Below are 12,707 nucleotides of genomic sequence, written 5' to 3'. Positions count from 1 at the left end.
TTTGGACTTCGAGTTTCAAATTCTTAATTAACACCAAAACAATTTATTTTGTGATAACATTTTAACTATAACAAAACCGACAAATAAACATATTTTACAAAAAAAAAAAACCTTCGAAGTGACACCCATATTGATGGTGGTTTTAAGTGTTTTGTGGTAACCGGAAGCCGCCATCTTGGATTTCAAAATGGCGCTAATCGTCAATTTTTGCATTCTACTAATCAATACCTTTCAAATGACACCCGTATTGATGTTGGTTTTAAGTGTATTATGGTAACCGGAAGCCGCCATCTTGGATTTCAAAATGACGCCAATCGTCAATTTTCGCATTCTACTAATCAATACCTTAAAAATGACACCCATATTGATAAAGGTTTTAAGTGTATTATGGTAACCGGAAGTCGCCATCTTGGATTTCAAAATGGAGCTAATCGTCAATTTTTGCATTCTACTAATCAATACCTTTCAAATGACACCCGTATTGATGTTGGTTTTAAGTGTATTATGGTAACCGGAAGCCGCCATCTTGGATTTCAAAATGACGCCAATCGTCAATTTTCGCATTCTACTAATCAATACCTTAAAAATGACACCCATATTGATAAAGGTTTTAAGTGTATTATGGTAACCGGAAGCTGCCATCTTGGATTTCAAAATGGCGCCGATCGTCAATTTTCGCATTCTACTAATCAATACCTTAAAAATGACACCCATATTGATAATGGTTTTAAGTGCATTATGGTAACCGGAAGCCGCCATCTTGGATTTCAAAATGGCGCCAATCGTCAATTTTCGCATTCTACTAATCAATATCTTCCAAATGACACCCATATTGATGGTGGTTTTAAGTGTTCAGGAGCGGATCCAGATAAAAAATTCGGAGGGGGTCCGAAATTTCGATTTTGAAATGTTCATTGTACAATAAATACCTTCATTTAATTAACATCAGTTTTGGTGGTCTAATCTGGTTTGGAATGGTTTTGAGTTTAGAACGAATTTAAAATAAAAGCAAATTTAAAATTTCTCAAGAAGTTAAAAAATTTTGGGGGGGGGCGGACTCTGGGAATCGCTCTGCCAGGTGACTTCTGTCACCTTGGGTGACTATAGTCACCTAGGTGACTGCGGTGATCGCTTTTTTCGCTCTCACCTCACCCAACTAGGTGAGGTGACGGCGAGAATAGGGCCCTGCGATTCTGAAAGTCACCTGGGTGACGACGGTCACCCAACAGTCACCTCACCTAAAGTGAGTCTCGGAATACCTCTTCGTGGGTGAGGTGACTGGTAAGTGAGGTGACGGTGACTCAAGTGAGGTGAGGTGAGGTGACGGTGAGAATAGAGCCCAAGGCCGCAAATTCGATCATGGATGTTTGTTCTCTGTGTTCACACGCTCAATTCTTTTGTCAATACTAGAGAGTATTGACAAAAGACTGTACACGCAGAAGAGTCAGGCCTTTTTGAATCAACAAAACGTTTAGTTGAATCTAAAACGTAGCGAATGACTGTTTCAGAAATGGGCGTTTTTCGAAAGCATGTATTTGGTTTAGTTCAACAAATATTTCTGTTTACATTTTAAATAGAAACATTGTTGAATCAAAATAAAATTTGTTAGATCTAACTGATCCCTTTGTTAAAAACCAACAGAATCTTTGTTTAATTTCAACTAAATTTGAGTTGTTCTCTCCTTTGATTGATACAAAAGATTTGTTTTTGTTACTTCAAACTTGTTTGTTCGGTTAAACTTATCTCGATTTTGTTGTTTCAAACGAAATATTTGTTGAAACTACTCAAAAGCCAACAAATGAATTAGTTGGTAATTTCAACCAACAGTATTGATTGAATCAAACCTGAATCTTGTTTGTCACTAATCAAACGGGAAAATTGCTATTTAAAACCAAAATTTGTTTATTTTTACTAATTTTTTTTCTGCGTGTACGTGTAATGGAAAAAAATTGTCTTGACGATATTGGATTTCAAAAGCGGCCCTTACACGTTCAATATTTTTCTCAATACCAGTATTGACGATATTGTTACAATATTTCAGTCACTTTTAGCGGGCCCTACATGTGCAGAAATATTGTCAATAAATCGATTATTGATCAATATATTGACCGTGTAAGGGTACCTTAAAAATATTGATCATGTAGAAATCAAATGGGATTGACGTACAGGTCGGACTCGATTATCCGGGGATTCGATTATCCGGGGATTCGATTATCCGTGATTCGATTATCCGGGGAAAATGATTCGATTATCCGGGTGTTTTGAAAAAAATCAAATTTCAACTATAATGTCTTATTATAGTGCTAATTCGATCATTGCAGTCAATAGAACATTTTTTCGGGCAATTTGGAGGTCTAGGGTTAACCTCCTCTCAAATTTTAACCTACCTCAAAAATAGCTTATATATGGGTTATTCCGCGCAAAGTGACCTAAAAAACAAAACTTGGAACCGACCTTCATGGAATGGAACCAGTTTTGAAGAAATTGTTCATTTAGAGCCAATATATAATAACCTAAATTGTTGTGTCGTTTAAACAGCCCCTCAGTCCATGGGAACACTCTTAACCGTTATGTGTCCGACGCGGTACCCGGATACCTTTTTAGGTTGAAAAATAATGAAATTCCGATGTTTTATCCGTAGCTGGAAATTGAAACTTTGTGACATCTTGGAACTTCACTAAGTCAAGTTTTTGGGGTAATAATGTTTTTGATGTAGTAAGAAGGCAGTGAGGAGGGGCTCCTGAATTTTTTACTACGTCACAGGCCGACGTGGATACCCGGGTACCCCCAAAACTGAAATGCCAATAACTAAGGTAATTTCCAACCTGGGTGTTTTGGATTCAAGAACTCATCCACTTTTAGACTTGGTAAAAATGAATCGGGTTATTTCAACCGGTTCTCGGGAATCCGGATTTCCGGAAGCATGTTCCAGTGCTTGGATACTATTTGTGAATATCAATGGAATACTAGCAATATGGGTATCAAAATTCTTGGCATAGCATCAATAGACTGTATCTCATGGTATTGGAACCATTTGGTGATTTCACCACGGAACGGACATTCTGGAGCAGGTTCCCGTAGGGCCGTGAATGGCCATTCCATTCCAATTCCATTTTTCAAACTACCATAGGGTCCCGTAACAATAAATAATAGACTTCCGAGACAATTTGAAGTGTTTTGATACTCATTTTGCTAGGGCATTATTTAAATTTACAAATCATACCCTAGTACTGGAACATTACTCAGGAAAATCCGGATCACCAAGAACCAGATCCATTCATCCGATTCAATGTTACAGAATCCAAAAGTGGACGAGTTCCTGAATCTATAACATCTAAAAGTGTCAAAATCGGTTAAAGGAAGCCATAGTTATGAGCATTTTAATTTGTGGGTACCCGGGTACCCTCGTTGGCCTGTTATAGGTGTTTTTTGTTGGACACATAACGGTTAATTTTAACAAATTGTTTAAAAAAATGTTTTTCTTCGGATTATATCTCTGGTACTGTTTGCACTAGAATCAATCAGCGAGATATTTTTTTTAAAGATTTGTTTAGGGATTCCAAAAAAATGAAAAGTTGTTAATGCCAATATTGCCAAATATGCAACTTTTTAATTTTACACTAAAAGTACATTTTCCTCGTAATACATCGGTTACTGTAGGCCACATAAAACGTCATTATACCTACATTGCTCGGTCGGTTTCTGGCTATCTCTTGGGATAATGATGACATGCTTCTCAGGATTCTGTTTGGATACTTTTCAAGATTCTGATCGAAGTTTTCTTAGCATCCCAATGGAATCTATTTCAGAACTTCGATTCAATATTTATCCGTATTTCTACGGCTTTTTCTCTGAATTTTGATGTAGGATTCTAGAGAAAAGCTTCTTAAATGTCTAGTGGAATATTTCTCAAGATAGAATTCTGCTGAAGATTATGCTTTATTTCAGATACTGACAGAATCATGGTCCTATTATCATTGGAATCCGGTGTAATATTCTGATGAATATCCTGCTTTAAGTTCCAGTGGACTTTGACACAAACAATATTGCTCTTCTCCCATTATCCCCTTCAACAAGTGATTCCTGCTCAGAATTCCAATAGCATCTTTAACCCGTTCGTGCCCTTCTGGTTGATGAACAACCATGTTTCTATATGACTATAACGTTTGGTTTACACAACGTCAAGTAAGGCTAATAACTGCGACTAAGATCTTTCATTTGAGCACTAAAAGTTATAAATATTAGCATTAGAACAGAAGTTATTACAATTAATCTGGTTGGGTTCCGCTGAAGCAGTGCTGCCAGGGATAGTTTCTGTTAACGGCGAAAATGAAATTTTGGAATATTTTTTTAGCCTGGGAATATTATTGAAAACTGCTAAAACTTTCTAATTTAGACTGCCCTCAATTACCTTTTTCATGCAATTGGACTAGATCGGAAGGTAAATATTGAGCAGCAGCAAAAGAAGCACCTATCTTTCTTAAACCAGGTTTTTCGTGTTTCTTGACGCCAACAGTTTTAAGGAAAAATAGTTTTGGGACCCTATACGTGGTAGAAAAAAGTTGGTCAAGAAATGGTTAACGAGATTCTGAAAAGAGACCCGGCTGTCACTGGAGGTGATTTCAATTCTTGGTTAGCTCAAGCAAAGATCGATGATAGGCTATGTAAAGAGGGCGCCAGCAGTACTTCTCGCTGAGGCGCCCGGGAACCTGGTAGTCCTTCGCTAGTGACAAGTATGAGTGGGACAGTTTGCGAAGACTACACGCGTAGTTATTACCTGACAATCCAGCATATGTCAACTAAATGATGCTCCAAGGACAAGGATCTCTTTGTGGGTGCGCAACACGCACTCTTCTAATTAGAATGACTAGACATGTTAGCTGTGATATGTGACACTCCACGTAAATTAAACTGGAGCCAAGAAACAGACGACCCCCAGTTTACTTATTAAATTTTTTTCTGGTATTCGAGTAATCGAATCAGTTACCTCGGAAAATCTAAGCCCTGGGTAATCGAGTTTGACTTGTATTACAAAAGACATACCTTATTAAAAAGTTTATCTTCGAATTCTTGTACAAATAGCTATAAGCAACTGATATCGTGAACTCGTTACCAATATGAATAATAAATGAAAACCAACTGAAAATACAAATCACACCCTGAAAGTCTGAAAAATCGACTAGGGCCAAAATAGGTACATTTATATTTACCATAATAGGAAAATTTGTCCTGGTCATTTTATTTCCAATTTCTCCACGAATGAAGCTTAAATTCATGAAAAAACGCAAAAAAAAATTTGATTCGATTATCCGGGTGATTCGATTATCCGGGGTGAGATTTTTTTCAAATCCCCGGATAATCGAGTCCGACCTGTATTGAGTAGTTTATGTCGTTTCTGCTTACGTTATATGATAGGGTGCGCTTTACCACATTTTAAACATCTTGCTGCAATATACCTAGGATAGGATCCGCCAGCTGGCTTCTTCCAAAGAGAATAGGGAAAGAGACGAATAGTGTGAAGCCAAAAATACCTTATTGAGCAGACCAATCGTGCAATGTAAATAAACATTACTCATGCCTGAGTTGGAGGAGATAAGTATTGTAAATCTATCAAAAAAGAAATTTGAATTTTCGTCAGAATTTAGTGCAATCGTGATTGTAAGGTGCATTCTAGAGTCTATGTATGAGTAAAAACAAGCTTTAGAATTATTTCATCTCTTTGTTTCAAAATGCACATCGTTTGATAAACAAATCCAACGATCGATAAAAGGTTTGTTTTCAAAATATAATAGGAGTCATTTAAAGTGCTGCCTGTGGAAACGGTTGCCAAATTCTAGTGTTGAAATCATCGTAAAGGGAGTGTTGCCGTTTTGACTGATTTTCACTCTGCGTCTCTTTCACTATTCTCTTTGGCTTCTTCTTATATTTTACTAAACCCTGTTGAAAACGACATACCCCCACTCGACCAATGTTGCCAAAATATTTGTTTTGTTTCGGTCGTATATTTGTTCTGATTAAAATATTCTATATTATGTACCAATTTCATGAAAAAATCAAAGATTTAGTCTTTATATCCGCATGTAAACGATCATAACGTTTTTTTTTCATCGGAATACAGCAAAACAAAATAATATATATTCGTTGTTGGACATTACGAAAAATATCTTTACGCCTCTTCATTTTTGTAAGTTGCTTTCTGAGTCAAGCAACCTCTGTCACAAGAATAATTTTCTCTGTTCGGATTTATTTTAAATATTCTAAAACTACTTTTCTGCAAGGTTTAATTTTTGTTTTGGAGGAATGTATAGGTTTTTACATGTGATTGTTTCGGAGAAAACAGCAGTAGAAAATACACTCTCCTATTTACACCGATGATCGATTCAGTTGAAAACTGTAAAATTCAACTGTATCGATAATACCAAAGGAAGAACAAGAAGCGACTTCCGGGATAACTTTCTCCCTGTTTGCTCAGTACTTCCAATTTACTCGGTACTGGAACAAAGACAATTTTTACATGATGCTCAAAATATTTTCATACTTACGCTACACAGCCTGTTGATTTCGAAAAGAGGCATTTCCGCATTACTCCGCACACAGAACAGAATCCACGATAACCGCGCTACCGGATCTCTCGGGAATGCCTGCACTTCATAATTACAGACGGATGTTATAGAAAGAAAGCGGTATCTCGAGAAAACAAAAAAAATCAACACGGTTAACAATCGTCGTTTTATGTTTGATATCACAATATGACAACACTTCCAAGCAGCCCTTTGGTACTTTTAGTTTCCAAGTCGAAGGTTTGCCTATGTCACTTTCGTCCAATCACGAGCTGGTTCAGAATTGGTTCAAAAACAGAAGACAGAGCTGGCGGATCCTATCCTAGCAATATACATGAAACTAGAGCTTCTTTATGACGACACATAGATGTCCGTACCATAAAATATCCTCATCCCAGTAAATTACATTCGGAATGAGATTTGGAATATGGGCTGATTTATGATGGAATTCCAACCGAAGGCCACAACCCATCCTGAATGAATCGGTTTTCGAATCGGTTGTTACATTTGCGCTTAAATTCTAAAAGAAATCATTCCGATTGCGATGAGCTGGGAATCTGCTGTCAAAACGAGTGAAACAGAGAGTTGTGAGAGAAAGAGTTTCAACTTTTCTTGGTGGAAACCAATGAGTAAAATGTATGGGCGCAAACAATTTTTTTAGATTTTATATGAAAATTTTCAAGTAAGTATCTAAATAAACTTCTACAAACTGTTCCCATATTTTTTCTACATCAAATGTGTATTCATTTTACAACCACAATATTATAGTTTCTCCAAAATCCCAAGTTTTAATATCTTTCCCATACATTTAAATTCACTATAACCACCACTGAAGCAGTGCCATCTCTTAAATATTTCCATGAAAGTATTACCATTAGCAGTCTTGACAATATTGTTGTCCCGTGTAGGGTCCGCTTTTGAAATCGACAGCGTCCATACAACTTTTTTCCATTACACGTACAATACTTTTGTCAATACTGTCTAGTATTGACAAAAATATTGAACGTATAAAGCGGCCCTTACACGTTCAATATTTTTGTCAATACTAGAGAGTATTGACAAAAGTATTGTACGTGTAATGGAAAAAAAATATTGACGATGTGGATTTCAAACGGGACTGAAATATTGTAACAATATCGTCAATACTGGTATTGACAAAAATATTGAACGTGTAAGGGCCGCTTAAGGCCCGCTAAACGGGACTGAAATATTGTAGCAATATCGTCAATACTGGTTTTGACAAAAATATTGAATGTGTAAGGGCCGCTAATATATTCCTGCATTGTGTAGGGTTCGCTTAGGATTATTTCGCTACACTGTAAATAATTTACACTTTATTTTGAAGAGATTTGACACATAAGATTTAAGTTTCAAGCCACACTGAGAATTCAAGAACTTTCCATTTAACTCTCAATAAAATTACACTTCAAAACTAAGTATGCCACCCTATGACATGGTCGAGTGTCATCGCGTTTAAATTTTAAGTTTGAGCGCTATAAATCATAAATGTGTTGTCCATGAGATCCATGTTTATAACAATTGCGGCAACATTAAGTGTCACGTCAATTGAATTTCGAGTCAGCGAATTAAATAGTAAATGTTTTGCCCATCACTGCGAATAATGTACACTTATTTACGAAGTTATTTGGCACATAAGATTTAAGTTTCGAACCACATTGAAAACTCAAGAATTTTTCTTGTGTCCTTTAATAAAATAACACTTAAAATTCAAGCGTCCTACGTGATAGTATTATTAACTGTCATTACATATGAATGTTAAGAGTCAGATTATTTAATCATATATGTTTTGCCCATGAAATTCATTATTTTTGACTATTTCGGCAACATCAAGTGTGAAAACACTTAGAGACAAGTTGATTTTTCACAACATTGATTTGGGGAAACATGGCGGCAAAAAATATGCAGAAATTAATATTTAAATCGAGGTTTGCATGGCGTATTCAGAATGTTTTGCATGGTAAGTAAATTTATAAAAAATGATTGCATGATTGATAAATAATGTTGTGCTTGCAGGTAATTTAATTGACGGACTTCATATAAACAGGACCAAAGAAGAGACGCGTTACGGGTAAACCATTTTTATTTCATTTAATATTTAGGAATAACACACTAACTTATTTGTTCTTTCTTTTAAGAGAATATATTTAGTGATGAATCAAGTTGTATTTTTTAAATTCAAATAAAATATTTTATTGAACTAAAAACTTTTATGTTATGTACATACAAATGTTCTCCCCATTTGAAAATTAACATTTTTGCACATGTCTTTTATAAGGAATAATATGATATTTAAGTTGATGCAAACTTAAATTGTATATGGATTACATTTAAAACCCATTTCTCAGACACTTAATTAGAATACTCCATGCATATGAAACCTAAGTGTGGCTGCTATTGATATTAACGTTTCTTCAAAGAAGTGCGTTATCAATTGTTTGACACAAAGTTTAAGTGTTAAGTCAGTTGCGGCAAAATTAAGTGTAAAACACTTAAGTTCAATGTGCGGATTATTTACAGTGTAGGTTTTCAGAGCAGCGTGCACTCAGAGCATTAGCGCAACTGCCGGAAGGTTAAAGAAAGCCATAGTTATGAGCATTTCGATTTGGGGAAACCAAGGTAGAGGTTTTTTGTTGGACACACAACGGTTAAATTTTGGTCACGCTGGACTCAAGTACTACTCACACTACCCTCTAAGAACGGTTGGTTTCAAAATCGTCCAATGAATGACGTTCGTTGGACCAATTTGGACAACGTCCAAATAACCGTTCAACGAACGTCCATCGTTGGACCCGTGTTGAACGATTTGGAAACAATTTTTTGAACGTCTCAGTGGGTAACTGGAAAGATTCGATCGATAATGCATGTTTAATCATAAATTGCACCAGTGATGATATGGATAGCAACGAAATTTTTATGTCAATTAGTTGGACAAAAGTAAATGGTATTGTTTACGCGCTCATCTATTTACCATAATTATTTCTACTTTAATGTCTTCGAACAATTGGTTACTGCAATCCTGATGCATCTGAGCATGATTGAACCAAATCCAACACCTTCTCCGCTGTCTCGGGTATCTCTTTTTCCTCTAGAGATTCCTCTTTTGATTTATTTTGTTCAATTTGTAATGAAGGTCCATTATGTGTTTGATCACGCATGGAATCATGAGTAGTGGAAATGTCTGTAGCAGTACATTTCGCTCGTAGTGAGACAATATCGTGTTTTAGCACTTCTATCTCTTTCCGAGCATCAATCAATTCGCTTTCCAATCTAGCGATTACATCTTTATCCTTGAGTCTTTCTCCGAGGTTATCCAATAAATACTCTAAAGCATTTTCCGGACGGTCTGAATTGCATTTCACTAATACTTTGGTGATTGCATCCATTACACCTTTGCGATCCAGATATTTCCGGAAGTCCTCCTTCGAACCGTCGATAGGCTGAAAGTGATTTAATTTGAATGGAGTTTCAAATTCTTAATTGAACATTACCTTAAAACTCGACATCTTGATCAGTTGAAATGCGATAAATCGATATTATAATTTTGATCAGGGATGCCAGGTGATATTTTGAAAAATCTGTGCGCGGCCCATTTAAAAAGCTGTGTCGATCTATGTCACGCGGAAAACCTGCCAAATTTGGCTGAAAACAAGATGTGCTGACCTTTTTTTTATTTTAGTGCGAGTCAAAAATTTAGCGCAAGGTAAAAAATTGAGAAATCTGTGCTAATCTGTGCATTCTAGAAGAAAGCTGTGAAAATCTGTGCGGTAACACAGAAAACTGGAAATCTGTGCAGTTTTTGCAATCTGTCCCAGTTAAACTCATTCCGGAGCCGGTTCGAATTTTTGAATGGAGTCATTATGGATTCCAAATCAAATTCAACAACCGATTCCGACTCAGAATCGGTTGTTGCATTTCATTTGGAATCCATAATGACTCCATTCAGGATTTCGAATCAAATTCCGAATGGTTTGACCGGGATGGATTCCAAATCAAATGAAACAACCGATTCTGACTCAGAATCGGTTGTTACATTTGATTTGGAATCCACACTGACTCCATTCAGGATTCCGAATCAAATTCCGAATGGTTTGACCGGGGTGCAGCATGTTGAAAATCTGTGAAACACAGATAAATCTGTGCACCTGGCATCCCTGATTTTGATTGATGACCAGGGATCCCAGTTAAGCTCAGCCGGAATGCTGACTGATTCTATTCTAATTCGCATTCTGGTTCCAGCGACACAACCGATTCTAGTTAGAATCGGTTGTGTTACTGGAGCCGGAATGCGAGTTAGAACCAACCAGAATTCCGGCTCATCAGTCTTCTGAATCGGTTGAAGATATTGAGCCAGAATTCTGACAGAAATGAGACAAGATGTCCGAAAAAATTGACTTCAAAACTAAGACAACACTCTAAGAACGGTTGTTTTCTAAGGCTGTGAACCATTTGGTGAAATTTTTAACTTTTAGTTAAAATCTGACACTTCGAAAGTTATTTGCAAAATAACCCTACTCTGGAGCATGGTTAAAATTGACAGAGCGATAGTTAAATTTGACAGCTCGATGGTTAAAATTTTTCCCATGATGCAGAATAAAAAGGTGGAAACATTTTCTGTACCTAATTGAGGTTGTCAATATTTTTCAATATAAAATTAAGGGATGAAAATGGAAACGATAACGTGTTGTGTTAAGATTTGTTTGAGTTATTTCAGGATGTGTATGTTTACTTTTCGTGGCTATGACTGTCATACTTAATGTAATAAGAAAAAAACTAATTTTAAAATATCGACAAATGTTCACACCTCTACCAATTTGTGGTCATCGCAGCTGTCAATTCTAAATAACTATCCATATGTCAACTTTTGAAATGGTTCGCTCTCTCGGTTAAATTTTTCCATTCAAGAGAAAATAACTTTCGAACTGTCAAATTTTAACTAAAAGTTAAAGAAAATCGCCAAATGGTTCACAGCCTAAATCGTCCAATGAAGGACGTTCGCTGGACCAATTTGGACAACGTCCAAATAACCGTTCAACAAACTTTCATCGTTGGACCAGTATTGAACGATTTTGAAACAATTTTTTGGACGTCTCAGTGGGAACCCACCCACTGAGACGCAGGGATACCAGGCATATTTTTCAAATGTCCACCAGTGCTGAGCTCCATCACGATACTGCCCAATGAGCAAATTTTCTGGCAGAGACCGCTCTGCTAGATTTCTGTAAGTCTTGGTTTGGCAGCCCTGTCGGATTTCTGCGTGTATCCTGTCGGGTTAGTTGAGCTAGGGCGAAGTCGGTTTCGCTCGCGTTTTCTGACAAATTTTGACAGGAACCGAGCAAAACTCTGGCATAACTCGGACATAAACTTTGCAAAGATCCTGGCAATTTCTATCTGGCAGAATATAGCACGAATCGAACAAAACATCTGACAAAGATGTGGCAGGAAGCGTGCATTGGCCGTACATTTCTGGCTGGATTCTGGGTGAAAGTGAGCAGCATCGGTTGGTTTAACCGCTTCTGTCAGAAACGGTTGTTGCATTTGAGCGAATTCGTTGCCAGAATTCTCGCACAGATCGCGCAAAATGCTCGCAGAAACTGCCAGCATCAATTTCGCTTTGCTCAACTTTTGCTAACTTTCTGCTTGTCACGCTGACCGGGTGATGGCAAACCTGCCCACTGAGACGTCCAAAAAATTGTTTCAAAATCGTTCAACACGGGTCCAACGATGGACGTTCGTTGAACGGTTATTTGGACGTTGTCCAAATTGGTCCAACCAACGTCCTTCATTGGACGATTTTGAAACCAACCGTTCTTAGAGGGTGCCCAGTTAAACTCATTCCGAAACCGGTTCGGATTTCTAAATGGAGTCATTATGAATTCCAAATCAAATGCAACAACCGATTCCGACTCAGAATCGGTTGTTGCATTTGATTTGGAATCCATACTGACTCCATTAAGGATTCCGAATCAAATTTCGAATGGTTTGACCGGGTGCTAGACAAAAGAGAATGAAACGGTTACCAGGTCAGCGTGGCAAGCAGAAAGTTAGCAAAAGTTGAGCAAAGCGAAATTGATGTTGGCAGAGTTTCTGCGAGCATTTTGCGCGATTTGTGCGAGAATTCTGGCAACG

At 37.1% G+C, this 12,707-nt stretch overlaps 1 protein-coding gene and 1 long non-coding RNA gene across 3 annotated transcripts; one reads left to right on the top strand and one right to left on the bottom strand.

The window, feature by feature from the left end:
- Positions 1-7,947: 7,947 nt before the first annotated feature.
- Positions 7,948-8,747, top strand: LOC131693771 (uncharacterized). 2 transcript variants are annotated; one of them, XR_009306320.1, is made up of 3 exons: positions 7,948-8,538; positions 8,595-8,649; positions 8,717-8,747. It is a non-coding gene; the product is annotated as an uncharacterized LOC131693771 (long non-coding RNA). The 2 variants fall into 2 exon arrangements; XR_009306319.1 differs by having other exon boundaries at positions 8,595-8,740.
- A 776-nt stretch (positions 8,748-9,523) lies between these two features.
- LOC131693768 (c-Myc-binding protein homolog) lies at positions 9,524-10,220 on the bottom strand. Its single transcript, XM_058981897.1, has 2 exons — positions 10,070-10,220; positions 9,524-10,018 (listed from the first exon to the last, which is right to left on the bottom strand). The coding sequence occupies exons 1-2, from the start codon at positions 10,082-10,084 to the stop codon at positions 9,587-9,589; spliced, it is 447 nt and encodes a 148-aa protein (XP_058837880.1). The 5' UTR covers positions 10,085-10,220; the 3' UTR covers positions 9,524-9,586.
- Positions 10,221-12,707: the final 2,487 nt, after the last annotated feature.

This window comes from Topomyia yanbarensis, chromosome 3, assembly GCF_030247195.1.
Source record: "Topomyia yanbarensis strain Yona2022 chromosome 3, ASM3024719v1, whole genome shotgun sequence".
In the NCBI taxonomy this organism is placed as follows: Eukaryota; Metazoa; Arthropoda; class Insecta; order Diptera; family Culicidae; genus Topomyia; species Topomyia yanbarensis.
The sequence above is the reverse complement of the archived record's forward strand: the minus strand, read 5'-3'. Positions and strand labels throughout refer to the sequence as shown.